The sequence below is a fragment of the Microcaecilia unicolor genome, chromosome 13 (genome assembly GCF_901765095.1).
Source record: "Microcaecilia unicolor chromosome 13, aMicUni1.1, whole genome shotgun sequence".
NCBI lineage: Eukaryota > Metazoa > Chordata > Amphibia > Gymnophiona > Siphonopidae > Microcaecilia > Microcaecilia unicolor.
Window position 1 is genome coordinate 39,977,649 of NC_044043.1, and position 21,547 is coordinate 39,999,195.

At 47.1% G+C, this 21,547-nt stretch overlaps 1 protein-coding gene across 1 annotated transcript in view; it reads left to right on the top strand.

Moving 5' to 3' along the window:
• CAMKK1 (calcium/calmodulin dependent protein kinase kinase 1) overlaps positions 1 to 21,547 on the top strand; it is a 177,747-nt gene that overhangs the window by 38,660 nt on the left and 117,540 nt on the right. Inside the window, exon 5 of the mRNA XM_030222611.1 lies at positions 18,353 to 18,404. Within this exon, the coding sequence (XP_030078471.1) occupies positions 18,353 to 18,404 (52 nt within the window). The remainder of the gene's footprint in view (positions 1 to 18,352; positions 18,405 to 21,547) is intronic.

Below are 21,547 nucleotides of genomic sequence, written 5' to 3' on the forward strand. Positions count from 1 at the left end.
GACTGTCTTTCTTCTATGTTTGTGCAGCGCTGCGTATGCCTTGTAGCGCTATAGAAATGCTAAATAGTAGTAGTAGTAGTAGTAGCTGGCTACTGCTTCCATGCCTGCTGTCTACCGAAGTCATTAATGCAGTGCTGTAGTCTGGCAAAATGCTGTCCTATGTCTGATGTGGTGTCTTTGTAGATTCAATACAAATCATAGGACCCCACAGTCACTCACATGGGAAAAACATTCTGCATATGGGGGGGGGGGGAGGATCTTACACATGCTCATCTTCAAATGTAGTGTATATTATTCAATGCAAAAAAATGTGAAAAAGGATGCTGTGTTGGAAAGACAGGCCAAATGCTTAAGACGAGATTGAATCTATACAGACACTATAGTGTTAACCGGGGTGACACCTCTGTAGGACAGCATTTTGCTAAACCAGAGCACTGCCTTAAGACTTTCAGAACCATCCATGAACGTAAAACCTTTGACGTTAAAATGATAAAATATTTTGGCACCCACCAGACAGGACTTAACAAAGAGCTGGGTTTCCTATCACATTCAAAACCATAAAATTATAGGTGAGACTGTCATTGGAATGCTTTTATGTTTTGTCTGTATATTCTGATATATGTCATCATTTGCTCAGTTCTGAATTTCTGATCTGAGGAAGGTGTTACCTTCGAAAGCTAATCAAAAAAATGTATTGTAAGTCCAATAATAAAGGAATCATCCTATTTTATCTTCTTTGTTTTGTTTCATTTCTGTTTATTTCCATCTAGCTCCAAAAACCCTTTCAATATTGACCTCACAGTGAACAATAATTGCTGTGCTGCATATAATTTGTGGTGGCTCTCTAGAAAGCTGATTAGGAGAACAAAAGATAAGCCCACGTTGAGTCACATCAAGGTCCATCCAGCCCAGCTTCCTGTTTGACAGTGACCAGGCAGGGTCACAAGTAGCCAGTACATTTTAACTAGCAAAAAAGGTGCCGGTACTCAAATGCTAGGCCGCCCTTCAGGGGTGGGGTGATCACTGATTGACCCACCCCACAATAGCCAGGGCCCCTGCAACCAGTCACAGAATCTATGACAAGGAAGAATTGGTGTATAGAGCCTGAGCTCTTTCATTAAAACTTGCAATCCATGGGTCAGTTTTAGCAGACAATGGAAAAAGGTGCCGGTACTCAGTACCCCCGAGTACCCCCTCAAAAAAAGCTGTGCAAGTAGCTGGCAGATCCCCAAAATTAAAGTGAATAAGGGCCTGCTCTCTTTTTCTGAACTGGATTTTTTGTTAAGAATTAGACATTTGGGTTTACTCATGTAATTTTTAGGATTAAGGGGTTTGAGGTTAGAGCAGAGTGTCTCTTAGAGTCCACATTTGTGGTCACGACGTGGGTGGACTCACTATAGGTATATCATTATTCTGCACCTCCAGTGGGTCACACACAGTTTTATTTGGCTGTGACCATAGTAACATAGTAAGTGACGGCAGATAAGAACAGTTCATCCAGTCTGCCCAACAGTCACATTTATTATCAATTCAAGATTAAATCAACAATGAATGTGATATTATATACTTGATCGTGGTCTTTCTGTGGTGTCCCGGGACATAGACCGTAGAAGTCCACCCAGCTCTGTCCTTATGTTCCAACTACTGGAGTTGCCATCAAAGCCCACTCCAGCCTATCCGAATCCGTCTTGTCATTTGTGGGACACAGACTGTAAAAGGCTGCCTGGCAGTGACCTTACAATCCAAACTACTAGAGTTTCCGTTGAAGCTCTCTGCAGCCCATCCTAAACCGGATCGCTATATGTGGGCCTCGGACTGTACGAGCCAGCCCAGCACCGGCCTTAGTTGATACAGCCAGGGTTGCCATCTAAGCACCACTTGACATGCAAACACACATGCAACCCATTACATTTTTTTTTTTATGCCGTTAATTTTCTAATCAGAGATCATCTGTTTTATTCCCAAGCCTTTTTGAATTCCATCACTGGGTTTTTTTCTCCGTCACCTCCGTCGGGAGGGCATTGCATGGGGTCAGAGCCACAAAGATATTGGTAAACACTGGGTTAGAGAGAGAACTTTTGATATGTTTAGTCATACTTAAGTGCCTAATCAGAATGGAGAGGAGACAGGGTAGGCATTTTACAGATTTTTTTTGAGGTCAGATTATTAGTTGATTGGAGAGCTGTTTATTTTTGTTTCTTGTTTTAGTAATTGTGTATGGAAAATACTGTTTTAGTTTAATTTTATTATGGATGTCATTTTTGTAAACCACCTAGAATATAGGATAGAACAGTCTATAAACTGTGTTACGAATAAATAAATGAACTTGAAAGAGGTCCTGGGCTCTAGGGAGAGGACTTGAGGGCCGATGAGTTCTAGGCACTAGAAATAGCTTCCACCATGTTTGGAGTCTTTCTTCCAGAAGGTCCCCGGGAAAAGGCTCGAGCCTGCAATGTGAGGAGTGACCTAGAGTCTACCATAGAGAAAAGGAGTGACTTGACAAGTCTATGGAGGAACAGAAGGAGAAGGCTGATTGCAGAGGTCTGGCCGCCTAGCCTGAAGACTACTGGGACCTCAGGAGAAGACATGATGTGGGATTCTGTGGTGCAAAGAGTTACATGTACAGAGGAGAGCAGAAGAGAATCTAGAAGTAACTGGATCTTCTTTGCTTTTCTTGTCTTTCTATCTGACTTGCTCTATTTTTTGCTTTTGTACCTGCTTTGAAAAAACTGTTCAGTAAAATTCCCATTTACTTTCAACAGCCATTCAGACTGGATAGTTTTGGGGTTTTTTTTTTTTTTTGGAGTTTGCTGTCCACTGAGTGAATTGAGGCTATAAATGAGAAAAGGTCTTCCCAGTGTTAGGGCCTTGAATGTCTATCCTGCTTCTGCCCCTCTCCCACCTCCCCATACGGTCCCAGGTGCTAGGGTTTTGGCTCTGTCCATACAAACAGCCCATGGGCTCTATCCCAGGGTATCCCTGTTTATTATAATATGCAATGAGTTTTGGATCACTAATAGTGGTGTGAACCCCATATGCATATTACATTACGTTGGCCGTTGTCCAATTTGGGATTAGCTGGTGGGGAGTTGTATCTCTTAGTTGAACTTAATAGCATTTATTTTCTTGAGGTAGCACTATGTTGGAATCTTGACTTCAGAAGGAAAGCAAACATGCATTCTCTGAATTATAACATGCAACAGTGATTTAATGACACCAGAAGGCAGATGGAACAATCAGTCTGTAGGCATAAACAATTTAAGGACACTTCTGATAAACAACTTCCTGAATTAATGGAGACAAATTTGTGACTCGTGTCGCAGTGGAAACAGCATGGTGTGGAATGTTTAAGATGTGTGGAGGAAAGAGGCTTTCTGCATGCATCGAATCGGATTTTGTTTGCCTTTAATTTTATCTGGCCATTGTCCTTGGATATGCCTTCATTTTTGAAACACGATACATAGTTAACAGTAGCAGTTGTGGCAAGTTGTTAATTAGTATTCCATCTAAGAGGACAGAGGCTCTATCTGCTACTATTGTATCCCACATACGCTAGATAGTGGGCCAGACACGAGGGGGCCCGTATTCAGACTGCTGGAGGGAGCTCGGCTAACTCCCGCGGTTGGCGGTCATAAGTACATAAGTAATGCCATACTGGGAAAAGACCAAGGGTCCATCGAGCCCAGCATCCTGTCCACGACAGCGGCCAATCCAGGCCAAGGGCACCTGGCAAGCTTCCCAAACGTACAAACATTCTATACATGTTATTCCTGGAATTGTGGATTTTTCCCAAGTCCATTTAGTAGCAGTTTATGGACTTGTCCTTTAGGAAACTGCCCAACCCCTTTTTAAACTCTGCTAAGCTAACCGCCTTCACCACTTTCTCCGGCAACGAATTCCAGAGTTTAATTATACGTTGGGTGAAGAAAATATTTCTCCGATTTGTTTTAAATTTACTACACTGTAGTTTCATCGCATGCCCCCTAGTCCTAGTATTTTTGGAAAGCGTGAACAGACGCTTCACATCCACCTGTTCCACTCCACTCATTATTTTATATGCCTCTATCATGTCTCCCCTCAGCCGTCTCTTCTCCAAGCTGAATAGCCCTAGCCTCCTTAATCTTTCTTCATAGGGAAGTCGTCCCATCCCCGCTATCAGCCCGGATATTCAGTTTCAGGCTGTTTCTGGTAACCAGCACTGAATATCTGGTTTATTTTTGGCCGGCTCAAACTTCACAGGCTAAGTTAATATTCGGTGATGGAGGCAAGATGGCGTCTGTGTAGGAAGCGTTGGAAGTTGCTCCTCAAACTCACCTTAACTTCATTTAAGCCTTCGCTAATATTTCTTCATTTCTTTGTGCCCAAAAGAAGGGGAAAGCAGAGGGTATTCCCTGCTACCTCTGCTAGTCCCGTGGTGGGACCAATGGATCACTTTATAACCTCAGGCGATTTTGCTAGGCTGACTTCTTCGCTGCGGGTTGTAGCGGCGGGAGATGAACCGCTCTCCTCGCTTGAAGATGACATCTCTCTAAGTCCAGAAGTGCGGAGTCCCCCAGTGATGCCGGCCGCCCTGCTAGATGGGCGTCCAGGATCGACCAGCCCCATAGAGGGGTCACCGGACCTGGGAGCAGGGGCAGCCTAGAGCAATGGTTTGCCGAGTGCAGCAATGCAAGATAGTGTTGCTGAATCTTCCATCGGGGTTCCATGAGCAGGGATCGAGGAGATGATTGATGTGGGCAGTGAAGGAGCCCAGGCAAGTACACAACCATAATCAAGCTATGTAACGTTAAAAAAGCCAGAAATGATTACCTTGGAGTCGATTTTGGGTGCTCTGGTGAGTTTGGAGAACACTTTTTTAAATAAGATTACCTCGATGCTGATGGCTACTCAGGTACTTCCTGAAAAAATTGTGCAACTAGAAACTAAAATACAACAATCAAAGTCTTTCGAACAATTAACTAAGTCTGACATTGATAAAATTAAAGATGGACAAGGTGCATTAATTAAAGAGAACTTACTGTTACAAAGGAAAATAGAAAGTTTGGAAAATCAGCAAAGAATGAAAACTTGGCGATTTATAAATTTTCCTGAAGTACCAACTGTTGCTTCTTTAATTACCTTTAAGAGGTTTTTATCAGAAGTGTTGAAAATACCAGATTAAGTTAATCCTCCAGTTTCGAGAATTTATTATCTTTTACCCTATGTTAAGAAATATTCGGGTCAATTATTAACAATGAGCTCTGAAATACAACTTGATGAGTTAAATCTGTCTCAGACAATAGAAGATGAATCTTTGAGAGTACAAACTGCTACTTTAATAGTAGACTTTGTCCTACAACCAGATCGTGATTGGATACTAAAGACTTTTTTCCGTCATAGACAAGAATTATTTCTGAATTATAAAATTTAAGTTTTTCCGGACGTATCTAGGCAAACTCAAAAAAGGCGTCAGTCCTTTCTAAAATTACGTTCGCATGTCCTCCAATTGGGGGGAACTTTCTGGCTCAATTTTCCCTGTGTGTTATTAAATTGCAGTCAGTTAAATATATTTTCTTTGAAAGTGATCATTTGGTGTCCTTTCTGGACTCCAAACAGAGCCCGGTCTCACCCCTTTTGTCACCAGCTCCTGTAATACCTACTTCGTAATATTATAAAGCCTGGGTGGTTCTTCTTATTTTTTTCCTGTATCATTTTGGATATGTTTCCTTGAATTGTGTCTTGCCTCTCTCAATTTGTGGACTTAAGATATAATTGTCACTTATAAGAATTTGTTAATTATAATCATTTTCCTTTAAGGATTTGTGACATTGTTCTTTTCTGTTCAAGAATTGTTCTTTATTGTGGAATGTATTGAAACTAGTAAAAATAAAATAACTAAATAAAAAAAATATTCGGCGATAGCCAATTAAGTTTAAACCAGGCAAAGATATTCCAGCTATTCATAATGTATTGTAAGCCACACTGAGCCTGCAAAAAGGTGGGAAAATGTGGGATACAAATGCAATAAATAAATAAATAAATATTTACGCAGCCCAATATGGCCGCTTACGATAGCCGGCTATGTGCTGAATATTCGGGGATAACCAGTTATCTCCTAGTCGCTAACCAGGAATATTCAGCGGGGGATAGCCAGCAATCCCTTGCTGAATATCGCCAGATAGCCGGTTAAGTGCCATTTAACCAGCCAGGTGCCATTCCTCACTCGTTAAATGGTTTTGAATATCAAGTGGCAAAGATTTAGCATCAGTCAAATTCTACACTAAGGGGCATGAACATGCATTAAAGCTTTTGCATGAATTTGCCTGACAGTCCGCACTAATCGCGGGCTATTTATTTTATTTTATTTTTTTCAGGAAGGGGTGTGTTATGAATAGATGTGGAAGCATTATCCAGCTAGTACACTCACGTTAGGGCAAGCTAACTGGATAACACTGACTCCTGCGTTAATATTTTTGCAGGTCTCACGTGCTAATGGAAAAATTTGTGCAGGACCTGAAAAAAGAAAAAGTGGTCTGAGAACCAAGGGAACCAGGTTCGATTCCCATTGTAGCTCCTTGTGACTCTGGGCAAGTCACTTAAACCTCCATTGCCCCAGGTATAAACCAAGCACCAGCATATAATATTTAACCGCTTTATTAGGACTAGGGGGCACACAATGAAGCCACAAAGTAGTAAATTTAAAACAAATCAGAGAAACTTTTCTTCACTCAACATGTAATTAAACTCTGGAATTCATTGTTGGAGAATGTAGTAAAAGCAGTTAGTTTAGCGGGGTTTAAAAAAAAGGTTTGGATGACTTCCTAAAGGAAAAGTCCAAAGACCATTATTAAAATGGGAGAAAATCCACTGCTTATTTCTAGGATAAGCAGCATAAAATGTATTGTACTTTTTTGGGATCTTGCCAGGTGCTTGTGACTTGGATTGGCCAGTTTTAGAAACAGGATGCTAGGCTTGATGGACCTTCAGTCTGTCCCAGTATGGCAATACTTATGAGAGGCTTTGAATATCGCTCCCCTGGAATATTATTTAAATTCCACTGTAGCATTTGAATATTGTCCCATGTATTTCTGCCTTTAGGGAAAGTATTAAGTAATTAATGTGAAGCAAAGGATATACAGAATGCATCAGATATCGATGCAACCACATTGTTTCTATTTTGGATGAATTGAAACAGTTTATGACTTGTCAAACAGTGATTCAACTCTTGCAGGGCAGCTATTAATTTTTTCAGTATTTCCTTGATAAGCATTGCCCGACAGGCAGTAGATCGGAATATCATCAGCATATATTAAATAATTCATAGCAATACTTTCAATTACCCGCAGCAAAGGATGCAAATATATTTTAGACTGTGACAAGATGGAACCCTGCGAAACTGCAGGGAGTAGGATCACGGGTGGGACAGTTGACCACCCTATAACACTCCTTAACCTTTTCATTGAGTGAGCCTGGGAGAATTCCCAGGGCTGCCTGGTGCTGCTGGATTGATGAGGTTTAATTTATGAAAACCCTCTGAGGCAGATGGTGGTACTGGGATGTGAGTGTTGCCACACACTGCACAACCCCTAGCAGTGCAGCCTCCCAGTCCAGGTCTCTTCCAATCCCCCCCCCCCCCCCCCAATGTGTCTGGACGGACAACAAAGTGCTTGAGCACTTCATCTGAAGCTGCTGTGGCATAGCCAAAGGTGGACCCGAGTAGACACAGGCCCAACCACTTTGGACTCGGGCCTGCCCAGCAGCTGCACAGCAGTGATGTGGCTGGCGGGGATCCCCAAGCCCCTCCAGCTGAAGACTCCCAGCATCTCTCCTTCCAAGAGATCAGAGCGGCAATTAATTCCACCCCCCCTCCCACCCCGGTACCATTAAATCCTTTAGGCCTTCGCTGGCAGCGAGCAGCAATACGTTCTCCCAGCTCACTCTGGCCCAAGCCTTCCCTCTGATGCAACTTCGTGGGACCAAGAAATTGCGTCAGAGGGAAGGCTTAGACCCAGTGCAAGCAAGGGGGAAGAGTTGCTGCTCACTGCCAACAAAGACGTAAAGGATTTAAAAGGTACCAGAGGGGTCGGGGGAGTGGAGTCAAGTGATCCCCCCCCAATGGCCGGGGGGGGGGGGGAGAGAGATACAGGGTGGGGAGGCGGGGGCAGGGTTGTCGTGCCCATCCACTTTGGGCTCAGGCCTGCTCAAAATTGGGTGTCTGGTTATGCCTGGAGGAGTAGCCTAGTGGTTAGTACAGTGGACTTTGATCCTGGGGAACTGAGTTCCATTCCCACTGCAGCTCCTTGTGAGTCTGGGCAAGTCACTTAACCCTCCATTGCCCCTGGTACAAAATAAGTACCTGAATATATGTAAACCACTTTGAATGTAGTTGCAAAAACCTCAGAAAGGCAATATATCAAGTCCCATTTCCCTTTCCCATGTGCTGTGGGGCTGCAGATTGTGAGCCCTCTAGGGACAGAGAAGGTACCTGCATATAATGTGTACAGTGCTGTGTACATCTAGCAGCGCTATAGAAATGATTAATAGTAGTAGTAAATCTCACAGTAAGCACTGTGATCTCGCAGCTCATACCACTGTGCCTGCAGGAGAGGATTGAGAAGCGCTGATCTATTTAATCTTCAAGAAATTTTGAAGGATAGGTACAGCAAAAGCTGATTTAATGGTATTTTCTTCAAGTTTAAAGAGTTCAGTGACATAAATCCCAAATGTGGGTCCCTGAATGTTTCTCTCGCTCTCTCTCATTCTTTAACACTGTTCAGGTTTTCTTCTCAGGCTTCCTAGATACTTCTGCAGAAACAATCAGTTATTCTCCGAGGACAAGCAGGCTGCTTGTTCTCACTGATGGGTGACGTCCACGGCAGCCCCTCCAATCGGAAACTTCACTAGCAAAGTCCTTTGCTAGCCCTCGCGCGCCCGCGCGCACCGCGCATGCGCGGCCGTCTTCCCGCCCGAAACCGGCTCGAGCCGGCCAGTCTTCTTTTGTCCGCACTCGGTACGGTCGTGTTTCGCCGTGTCGAGCCCCGGAAAGTCGACCTCGCGCGTCCAATTTGTTTGAACGTGTTTTTTTCCTTCGGGAAAGCTTTGTCCTAGTCGGGAAGTGCTCCGGAAACCCCCCGCCGGGTTTCGTGTAAATCCTCCCCGTACTTCCAGCTTTTTTGCCCCGGTAAGTTTTCTTTCGTCGTCGGGGTAGGCCTTTTTTCGGCCTCGGTCGAGATTTTCTCTCCCTCTAAATTTGGTGCTTCGAATTTCGCCATTTCGGCTTTTGATTTCGCCGGCGTGATTTTTCCGCCCATGACATCGAAGCCTTCCAGCGGCTTCAAGAAGTGCACCCAGTGCGCCCGGGTTATCTCGCTCACTGATCGACACTCGTCGTGTCTTCAGTGTCTGGGGGCCGAGCACCGCCCTCAGAACTGCAGTCTGTGTTCCCTGCTTCAAAGGCGGACTCAGGTAGCGAGACTAGCCCAGTGGAACGTGTTGTTCTCGGGCTCTTCGTCGGCATCGGCACCGGGATCTTCGAGTGCATCGACGTCGTCAGCGTCCAGACCATCTTCCTCGGCCGCCCCTGCATCGAGTGCATCGAGGCATCGGGCCTCTGCATCGGCGCCGAGACATCGGATAGCTGCATCGACGTCGGTGGTACCAGGACCTCGTCTGCTGATGTCGTCGGACGGTGGTGCATCGGGTGGAGTGCAGGTGAGGGCTGTCCATTCCCCTGCTGGTGGCGGTGAGCCCTCGGGTGGGTCTCCGCCTACCCTGAGGGCTCCTGCGGTACAGCCCCCCCGAGATCGACCTTCTTCAGTCTCGGCCCCGAGGAAGCGACGGGTGGATTCGACGTCCTCCTCGTCGGTGCCGGGGAGCTCCGGTGACATGCTTCGGAAGAAATCGAAGAAGCATCGACACCGGTCTCCTCCCCGTGTCGGCACCGAGAGCTCTGGGTCGCCGAGGGATTCGGCACCCAGCAGGCATCGGCACCGAGAGGACCGCTCACCCTCTGTTCAGGAGGTGTCGATGCGCTCCGCTCTGGACAGCCCGGAACAGCCTCCACGCCCGGAACAGGTACTGACGTCGACGCCTGCATCGACCTCTCAGCCTTTCTCTGCAGCCGCTCTAAACGAGAGCCTCCGGGCCGTTCTCCCAGAGATTCTGGGAGAGCTGTTGCGCCCTACCCCTCCGGTACCGGCGGTGCTTGCGCCACCGGTACCGTCGAGCGTGGCGCCGGCTGGCCCATCGCCCAGGTTGAGGTCCCCGACGTCGGTACCGCGTGCGGTACCGACCGCGGCCACCTCCCAGGAAGGCTCCCCGACTACGTCGGCGGAGGGAGCTTCGCCGATGCGGGCGAGGGAGTCTACCTCTCGACGCCCCCATCGTGGACAGGGTTCCACGGAGTCGAGCAGGGCGAGGTTGCAGACACAGGTCCGTGAACTTGTGTCTGACACCGAGGGTGAGGCCTCGTGGGAGGAAGAGGAAGATCCCAGATATTTCTCTGACGAGGAGTCTGGGGGTCTTCCGTCTGATCCCACTCCCTCTCCTGAGAGACAGCTTTCTCCTCCCGAGAGTCTGTCTTTTGCCTCCTTTGTCCGGGAGATGTCTACGGCCATCCCCTTCCCGGTGGTTGTGGAGGACGAGCCCAGGGCTGAAATGTTTGAGCTCCTGGACTATCCTTCTCCACCTAAGGAAGCGTCCACTGTTCCCTTGCACCATGTCCTGAAGAAGACATTGCTTGCGAACTGGACCAAACCATTAACTAATCCCCACATTCCCAAGAAGATCGAGTCCCAGTACCGGATCCATGGGGACCCAGAGCTGATGCGCACTCAGTTGCCTCATGACTCTGGAGTTGTGGATTTGGCCCTAAAGAAGGCTAAGAGTTCTAGGGAACATGCTTCGGCGCCCCCGGGCAAGGACGCTAGAACCTTAGACTCCTTTGGGAGGAAGGCCTACCATTCCTCTATGCTCGTGTCCAAGATCCAGTCTTACCAGCTCTACACGAGCATACACATGCGGAATAATGTGCGGCAGTTGGCGGGCTTGGTTGATGCTCTTCCCCCTGAGCAAGCCAAGCCTTTTCAGGAGGTGGTCAGGCAGCTGAAGGCGTGCAGAAAATTCCTGGCCAGAGGAGTTTATGACACTTTTGATGTTGCGTCCAGGGCCGCTGCTCAAGGTGTGGTGATGCGCAGGCTCTCATGGCTGCGTGCCGCCGACCTGGAGAATAGAGTCCAGCAGCGGATTACGGACTTGCCTTGCCGTGCGGATAACATTTTGGCGAAAAAGTCGAGCAGGTGGTAGAGTCTCTCCACCAGCGGGACACCGCATTCGACAAGTTCGCCCGCCGGCAGCCTTCAGCTTCTACCTCTACAGGTAGACGATTTTTCGGGGGAAGGAAGACTGTTCCCTATACTTCTGGCAAGCGTAGGTACAATCCTCCTTCCCGACAGCCTGCGGCCCAGGCTAAGCCCCAGCGCGCTCGCTCTCGTCAGCAGCGTGCGAATCAGCAAGGCCCCGCGGCTCCCCAGCAAAAGCAAGGGGCGAGCTTTTGACTGGCTCCAGCAGAGCATAGCCGACATCCAAGTGTCAGTGCCGGGCGACCTGCCTGTCGGAGGGAGGTTGAAAGCTTTTCACCAAAGGTGGCCTCTTATAACCTCCGATCAGTGGGTTCTCCAAATAGTCCGGCAAGGATACACCCTCAATTTGGCCTCTCAACCTCCAAATTGTCCACCGGGAGCTCAGTCCTACAGCTTCCAGCACAAGCAGGTACTTGCAGAGGAACTCTCCGCCCTTCTCAGCGCCAATGCGGTCGAGCCCGTGCCATCCGGGCAAGAAGGGCTGGGGTTCTATTCCAGGTACTTCCTTGTGGAAAAGAAAACAGGGGGGATGCGTCCCATCCTAGACCTAAGGGCCCTGAACAAATATCTCGTAAAAGAAAAGTTCAGGATGCTTTCCCTGGGCACCCTTCTCCCCATGATTCAGCAAAACGATTGGCTATGCTCTCTGGACTTGAAGGATGCCTACACACACATCCCGATACTGCCAGCTCACAGACAGTATCTGCGATTTCAGCTGGGCGCACGCCACTTCCAGTACTGTGTGCTACCCTTTGGGCTCGCCTCTGCGCCCAGGGTGTTCACAAAGTGCCTAGCTGTGGTAGCAGCGGCGCTTCGCAGGCTGGGGGTGCACGTGTTCCCATATCTCGACGATTGGCTGGTGAAGAACACATCCGAGGCAGGAGCCCTGCAGTCCATGCAGATGACTATTCGCCTCCTGGAGCTACTGGGGTTTGTGATAAATTACCCAAAGTCCCATCTTCTCCCAGTGCAGAAACTCGAATTCATCGGAGCCCTGCTGGATTCTCGGACGGCTCGCGCCTATCTCCCAGAGGCGAGGGCCAACAACTTGTTGTCCCTCGTCTCGCGGGTGCGAGCGTCCCAGCAGATCACAGCTCGGCAGATGTTGAGATTGCTGGGCCACATGGCTTCCACAGTTCATGTGACTCCCATGGCCCGCCTTCACATGAGATCTGCTCAATGGACCCTAGCCTCCCAGTGGTATCAGGCCGCCGGGGGTCTAGAGGACGTGATCCACCTGTCCACGAGTTTTCTCGAATCCCTGTATTGGTGGACGATTTGCTCCAATTTGACTCTGGGACGTCCCTTCCAAATTCCTCAGCCTCAAAAAGTGCTGACCACGGATGCGTCTCTCCTGGGATGGGGAGCTCATGTCGATGGGCTTCACACCCAAGGAAGGTGGTCCCTCCAAGAAAGCGATCTACAGATCAATCTTCTGGAGTTGCGAGCGATCTGGAACGCTCTGAAGGCTTTCAGAGATCGGCTGTCCCACCAAATTATCCAAATTCAGACAGACAATCAGGTTGCCATGTACTATGTCAACAAGCAGGGGGGCACCGGATCTCGCCCCCTGTGTCAGGAAGCCGTCAGCATGTGGCTCTGGGCTCGCCGTCAAGGCATGGTGCTCCAAGCCACATATCTGGCAGGCGTAAACAACAGTCTGGCCGACAGGTTGAGCAGGATTATGCAACCTCACGAGTGGTCGCTCAATTCCCGTGTGGTGCGACAGATCTTCCAGGCGTGGGGCACCCCCCTGGTGGATCTCTTCGCATCTCAAGTGAACCACAAGGTCCCTCAGTTCTGTTCCAGGCTTCAGGCCCACGGCAGACTGGCGTCGGATGCCTTCCTCCTGGATTGGGGGGAAGGTCTGCTGTATGCTTATCCTCCCATTCCTCTGGTGGGGAAGACTTTGTTGAAACTCAAGCAAGACCGAGGCACCATGATTCTGATTGCTCCCTTTTGGCCGCGTCAGATCTGGTTCCCTCTTCTTCTGGAGTTATCCTCCGAAGAACCGTGGAGATTGGAGTGTTTTCCGACCCTCATCACGCAGGACGAAGGGGCTCTTCTGCATCCCAACCTCCAGTCCCTGGCTCTCACGGCCTGGATGTTGAGGGCGTAGACTTTGCCTCTTTGGGTCTGCCAGAGGGTGTCTCCCGCATCTTGCTTGCTTCCAGGAAAGACTCCACTAAGAGAAGTTACTTCTTTCATTGGAGGAGGTTTGCCGTCTGGTGTGACAGCAAGGCCCTAGATCCTCGCTCTTGTCCTACACAGACCCTGCTTGAATACCTTCTCCACTTGTCTGAGTCTGGTCTGAAGACCAACTCCGTAAGGGTTCACCTTAGTGCAATCAGTGCATACCATTACCAAGTGGAAGGTAAGCCGATCTCAGGACAGCCTTTAGTTGTTCGCTTCATGAGAGGTTTGCTTTTGTCAAAGCCCCCTGTCAAGCCTCCTACAGTGTCATGGGATCTCAATGTCGTTCTCACCCAGCTGATGAAACCTCCTTTCGAGCCACTGAATTCCTGCCATCCGAAGTACTTGACCTGGAAGGTCATTTTCTTGGTGGCAGTTACCTCGGCTCGTAGAGTCAGTGAGCTTCAGGCCCTGGTAGCCCAGGCCCCTTACACCAAATTTCATCACAACAGAGTAGTCCTCCGCACTCACCCTAAGTTTCTGCCAAAGGTTGTGTCGGAGTTCCATCTGAACCAGTCAATTGTCTTGCCAACATTCTTTCCCCGTCCTCATTCCTGCCCTGCTGAACGTCAGCTGCACACATTGGACTGCAAGAGAGCATTGGCCTTCTATCTGGAGCGGACACAGCCCCACAGACAGTCCACCCAATTGTTTGTTTCTTTTGATCCCAACAAGAGGGGAGTGGCTGTAGGGAAACGCACCATATCCAATTGGCTAGCAGATTGCATTTCCTTCACTTACGCCCAGGCTGGGCTGGCTCTTGAGGGTCATGTCACGGCTCATAATGTTAGAGCCATGGCAGCGTCGGTAGCCCACTTGAAGTCAGCCACCATGGAGGAAATTTGCAAAGCTGCGACGTGGTCATCTGTCCACACATTCACATCTCATTACTGCCTGCAGCAGGATACCCGACGTGACAGTCGGTTCGGGCAGTCAGTTCTTCAGAACCTGTTTGGGCTTTAGGATCCAACTCCACCCCCCGAGGGCCCTGTTTGTTCTGTTCCAGGCTACACTCTCAGTTAGTTGGTAAATTTTTTAGGTCAATCTCAGTTATGTCCTCGCCGTTGCGAGGCCCAATTGACCAATGTTGTTGTTTTGAGTGAGCCTGGGGGCTAGGGATACCCCATCAGTGAGAACAAGCAGCCTGCTTGTCCTCGGAGAAAGCGAATGCTACATACCTGTAGAAGGTATTCTCCGAGGACAGCAGGCTGATTGTTCTCACAAACCCGCCCGCCTCCCCTTTGGAGTTGTGTCTTCCCTTGAAGTGTATTGTCTTGCTACATACTGGACTGGCCGGCTCGAGCCGGTTTCGGGCGGGAAGACGGCCGCGCATGCGCGGTGCGCGCGGGCGCGCGAGGGCTAGCAAAGGACTTTGCTAGTGAAGTTTCCGATTGGAGGGGCTGCCGTGGACGTCACCCATCAGTGAGAACAATCAGCCTGCTGTCCTCGGAGAATACCTTCTACAGGTATGTAGCATTCGCTTAATAGTATCGTAGCACAGAGGAGGCATTTAGGACAGGTAATTGCACAAAATGGAATATTTATAGATTGGAAAATGTGTTTTGAGACATATAAAGACAAGCCAAGCACTTCTTTCTAATCTCATTTTAAGCTTTCAAGGAGACCTGGCCAGTTCTGAATCCAGAGGGTGAAATGAAGTAAAACTGAGCAAATCCAGGTTTAAATTATCATCCCCCTCATTCTAGATCTTGATGCCTACCATTGGACGCGAAGGGGGTCAATACTTGGACCGTGGGAGGTAGCCGGGCTTCCTCCTGTGGTCAGCGCTGAGCCCAGGTATTCAATGCCGGGCTGTTTCCAGTGATCGGCATTGAATATCCGGGTGTTCTGTGGCCAATTTCAACTTAACCGGCCAAGTTGATATTCAACACTGGCCGGTTAAGTCAAAACCAGCCAATATTTCAGCAGCCTAATGTGGTTGACAAACTTAGCTGGCAATGTACTGAATATCGGTGGCTGGCCATTTACATGCCATTTAACCAGCCAGGAGCTGTTCCTGGCTGGTTAAATGGTTTTAAATATTTGCCGGTAAGCACGTGCATAGTGTGTAGAATAATAGCACATATGTGAATTAGAGGCAGTGGCGTACCAAGGGCGGGGCGGTCTGCCCCAGCTGCACACTGCTGGAGGGGTGCAGAGAGCAGCCGCGCGCCTGTCGGCTCTGCTGGTTCCCTGCTCCCTCTGCCCCAGAACAGGGGAACGAACGAACAAAGCGGACAGGCACGCGGCACCCCCCACCCCCAGCGGCGTGCACCCGGGGGGGGTGGTTCTTTCACCGGGGGGGGGTCACTGCACCCGGGGGGCGGGGCGCATCGGCGATCCGCCCCGGGTGTCAGCCCCCCTAGGACCGCCTCTGAGTGGATCATGGACGTGTCACCAAGTGACGTGTGCAACTTAGAATGCTATCTGCTGCATACATTCCCCAAATTCTATATATCGCACCTTAATTTCTGTGTGGTGTGATAAAGTCACCTCCAGGATAGTTGGGTTAAGGCAGTTTCAGTCTGAAATACAAGTCCCAGAAGGCATTGCAGGCAAGGAGCCAGAGGGTGAGATGAAGAACCCGGACTGGACTCCTAGCTGCAATCGGGGAAGACATGGGTGTAAGCTGGCAGGTTGGGTAGAGTGGCTGCCACTAGGCGGAAAGAGAGTTAGGAAACCCTGTGTGCAGGAGCTCATCATTGGTCTCATTAGTTTAATGCTCAACTCAGCTGGTATGGGTGTGGGGAAGCTAATGGAAGGAGAATGATTGGTGGTGGTAGCTAAAGCCAGGGATTGATTAGGCAGGTGGGAAGGAGTCCCAGGAGTTGAGTTCAGTTCAGGAGTCAGAAGCTGAAGGAGAGAAGCAGTTGCAGGCTGAAAATCCTTGGGCAGGGAGGTCCCTAAAGTACTGAAGCAGGCTGAGATTCTTTGGGTGAGAGGAAGTCCCAAAAGTATTGAATTCACTGTGAAGCTGATGCAAGGGAAAACCCTTGGGTAGAAGGAGTCCCTAAAATATTGAATTCTCCTGAAGGTAAAGAGGATAGAAGGTAGAAAATGCTGCTTGGTGACTGAACTGTGATAATGAACTGAAAGAACTGTTTGTCTTGGGAATTGAATTACTGTTTATTGTGCACTGGATAAAGAGCCCAGACTGGAGCCTGTAAGCCTGTATTGAATCCTGGTATGTGCTCTGCTGCTATTGGAACTGTGTACTAGAAACCTGCATGGAATAAAAGTTCTTAAGATTGAAGTTACTGGTGGACATCTGTTTCTTCACTGTACCGGGAGCCTGTGGCTGGAGGAGATTGTTCTATCCTAGGCTGCACAAGAGAGGTACCTGGTTACAGCGGAAATCAATGCATATTCTACAACAATGCACAAAACTTAATTGGTTAACTAGCTAATAAATGTTGTTAATTGGATGTTAACCAATTAGCACTAATTGGCATTAATTAAAATTTACGTACACTACTTGCTAAAGGGTCCTTTTACTAAGGTGCACCAAAAAATGGCCTGCGCTGGTGTAGGAGCCTGTTTTGGACGCTCTAAGATCCATTTTTCAGCGCACCTGTTAAAAAATGCCTTTTTTATTTTGGTTAAAAATGGACGTGCGGCAAAATGAAAATTGGCGCGTGTCCATTTTGGATCTGAGACCTTACTGCCACCCATTGACTTAGCGGTAAGGTCTCACGCGTTAACCGGGCAGTAATGGTTTACGCGCGTAGAATGCCTTTTACTGACCGGTTAGCGCCGAGCGCCGGAAAATAAAAAAAAATTTTCGGCACACGTAAAAAATGAAATTACCGCCCAGGCCACATGGTAGCCGGGTGGTAATTACAAATTGATGCTCGTTGGGTGCGCGTAGGCTCCTCCTCTTAGTGAAAGGGCCCCTAAGTGTATTCTGTAACATGGTGCATGTAAATATAAGTCACATAGTTGAACAGTGGGAGGGTCACGGGTGTTTCTAAAATCTGTGCGCATTATTATAGAATACACCTGTTCTGCACTTAATTTAGGCGTCGGGATTTACACCAAGTAAAACATGGCCTAAATGGACGTGACCAAGTTTGGTTTTGTGGAGAGAGGCACTCGGCATATTCTATATATCGTATGGAAATTTGAGCCTATTCTATAAAATTTAGGCATACTTTAGAGAATACGCCTAGGTGTATTTTTTTACCACGTGGATTTTTCTGGCGCCATATGTAGAATCGAGCCCATTGTGTGGCATGCTTAGGCATGCCAACTTACAACAGCCACTGTATGTATTTGTATCTTTTAAGTGATTTCATTACCCCCTGCCAGGGCCAAATCCTCCCTTTCTAGATTCAAGCAACTTTTAAACCCCATTTTTTTCAACTGGTCTTCAGGCTTTCAACCTCTCTTTTAATCTGAAGGACCAAGACCTGTGTTCACCAAATCGGGCACTTCGGGTTCTTTATCCCTGTCCCCTCTCGTACCCCTGGTGTAAATGGTTCTGTCCTATTGGAGTGGAGGAGTAGCCTAGTGGTTAGTGCAGTGGACTTTAATCCTGGAGAATTGAGTTCAATTCCCACTGCAACTCCTTGTGACTCTGGCCAAGTTACTTAACCCTCCATTGCACAAAATAAGTACTTGAATATATGTAAATCACTTTGAATGTAGTTGCAAAAACCTCAGAAAGGTGGTATGTAAGTCCCATTTCCCTCCCCCCTTATTGAACAGGTGTTTTTATCTGTTTGTTGTAAACCTTTTTGACCAACTTTCTTGCACTAGCAGTATATCAAGCTTTTAAATAAACTATAACTATAAACTCTCTAATTGTTTCTTTTGCTCAGGCTATGAAAGTACTTTCCAAGAAGAAGCTACTGAAGCAATATGGATTCCCACGTGAGTATCGTGGATCTAGAAATGCATTTGTAATATCTGTTGAATGCATCAGATAGTTTCTTAATGGGGCACTTGAGGTCCAAAGTCATCACAACAGAAAGTTGTTGTGTATCGGTGTGTTGTACCTACTATCTGACAGCACATTGCACTACCACCTTATGAGCTGGAGATTCAAGGGCCCTGGTGGAGCAGCTCCTGTACAAAAGGTATTAGGCACCCTAGAGAAACCTTCAGTCTTATGCCCCCCTCATTAATGTTTAGGCCTTCTGACCCTCCAACAGTTATGATCACCCCACATCACCCTTCCCAGGATCACTCTTTGAAACCTGTCCACCCTACCTCTTGATAAAAGTACCTCCTGTTGTTTCTCTGAGATGATGTGGTTGTCAGAACCTATTGTTCTGCGTTGACTTCAGAGGTTCTTTGGTTCCCCCTAGAAGCTGCTGTCCTAGGCAACTGCTTATTCCTGCCTAATGGTTGAGCCAGCCCTGGTTGGCAGATCTGGTTACATGAAGTCTACTGTGTCTACCTTTGCCAGGTCTGTCTGACAGCTTACATAGGGGACCTAAGAGGATAGATGTTTGGAGCTGGTATTAATAATTTAGATAGTGTTTTCTATGATAGGGAATCATGGAGTACTGGTTGTGAATTAAATAGGATATCTTGTTTGCTCAACTACCCAGGAGGTTGGAAAAGAAAGGAGAAAGTCAAGAAAATTGTTTGGAATAAGGCTGCTAGATAGGATACAACCTTGCCAAAGTGGACAGGAGTAACTGGAAAGATTGGCACAGCTAGATTTTTTTTCTACCATCATCTACTATGTTTCTGTGGCTTAGAGCATCACAGGGGCTGGCTTTTTTTATTTCCTTTTATTTATCAATTATCACAAATTATTTACAAGTATCCACTTGTGACAAGAAATCCAGAGTAAAGAAAAAAAAATCTTAAACAGTTAACATATTAAACATTTACAAAGTGGAATAAGTTATCTCTTCCTTAGACCACCATAATGAGGAAGTGGCCAGAATATAAAAGGAGAATCACTAGAAAAAGGAAAGAAAAAGGCACATACCTAACAAAACCTGCTTATTACTGTATTAACCAACAATTATGATGTTACAACTTCTAGAGAAGCTCTTCAGGTCAAAGTTATTTTGACCTTAAAAAAAATAAACATATTTAACTCCTAAATAATATACAATACTTTTGCACAGATACACCAGAAGAAATGTCGCACCCAAGGATTTACACCTTTTCCTGAGTAGTTTTAGTGACGTCGGGGTAGATCCATAAGTTCTGATCAATTTCTGAGCATTTTTAAAATAAAATCTCATTACTACATTTAGGTCTTGTTCCAAAACAAATGAAACCAATAGTGTGGATCTGTTCTTAATGTCAGGCAATGAGTCCTTCAAAATTGCTGAAAGATCTTTTAAATCAATATTGTCTTTCTGGTTTTGCTCTTGATTTCCCTGCAGGTGGGCCTTTTCTGAAGCTTTTTTCGAGGCAAATAATAGGTCTTGTTACAAGGTGGAATCTATTCAGAAGAAAATTTTAAATTTTCAACTAGAAACTTCTTTAAAAGTTCCATAGGTGAGACCCCCAACAGGTCTCGGAAAAGTCAAACGTCTATTGAAATTTTCAATCTGATCCAATCTTCGGTATATAAAAATATTATCCTTGAGGTCAAGAGATTCCTTGCTAGAGAGCAGGCGTGAGGGGAAAGAGCTCCCGTGCCCCGATCCCTACCTTTGCCCTACCAACTTACTTAACTAAACCCAAAGCCAAGGATTTGAGGGCTGAAGTGTTCTGGAGCAGTTTTTGTACAAGACAAGTGGAAATTGTGCTTACTTATGGCTGCAAATCGCTGCGCTGTGAGAGGGAGAAATTCCAACAGAGCGACTCCAAGTTAGCGTTTCCGCATACAGTTCAAACTCCTCTTATTGAACTATAAGTGCATTCACTCTTTAGCTCCTCAGTACCTCTCCACTCTCATCTCTCCCCTACATTCCTCCCCAGGAACTCCATTCACTGGGTAAATCTCTCTTATCTGCACGCTTCTCCTCCACTGCTAACTCCAGACTCCGTTCCTTTTATCTTGCTGCACCATATGCCTGGAATAGACTTCCTGAGCCGGTACGTCAAGCTCCATCTCTGGCCGTCTTCAAATCTAAGCTACAAGCCCACCTTTTTTGATGCTGCTTTTAACTCCTAACCCTTATTCACTTGTTCAGAACCCTTATTTTATCATCCTGACTTTAATATTCCCTTATCTCTTGTTTGTCCTGTTTGTCTGTCCTAATTAGATTGTAAGCACTGTCGAGCAGGGACTGTCTCTTCATGTTCAAGTGTACAGCTCCGCGTGGGTGGCGGAGATTGTCGCGGAAGTGAAGAACGTGATCGACGCTTCTCTAGATAAACGTTTGCAAACATTTGCAGATAAACTAGATATGGCGGATGGAAGGCTGGAATCTCTAAAGGGAGAATTCTTACCCCATAGTGCCAGTGTGTGTTGGACTTGAAGAATTGGGTGCAACAATGTTGCATCAAATACAGATCTTCAGACTAAGCTACGGTCCTTAGAGTACAAGATGGATGATATCGAAAACCGATCACTGAGAGGAAACTTACATTTGGTGGGCCTGCCTGAGACTACCGCAGAAGCGGAGCTGAGGAAATTTCTGGAAACGTGGCTTACTTCCACTCTGAAGTTGCAATCAGAGGTAGGCCCCCTTCGTATTGAGCGGTCCCATAGATTGGGTCCTAGAGAGCAGGCAGAGACTCGTCCATGTGTGGTCATTTTCAAAATCCTGAACAATGCGCACAAAGCAGAAATTCTAAGAGCGATTCGGGCTAAAGGTCCCCTTACCTATGAGAACAAGCCAGTTCTGTGCTTCCAAGATTTCTCTGCAAAAAATATTATCCTTAACTAGCTTAACCAGAGCAGACACAGTACCTTTTACAGTGTTTACCTCCATTTAGATTCCTTGTATCTGCTCAGTAGAATCCCTTTTCAGGTTTTCCACTATCTGAGAAAGTTGTTCCACCTTAGCAGCAAGGTTCAACGTTTCCTTTGCCGATTGTTTTAACTGAAGAATTTAGTCACTCCATTGCCTGCTGGAGCGTATCTAGGGTCACCACCA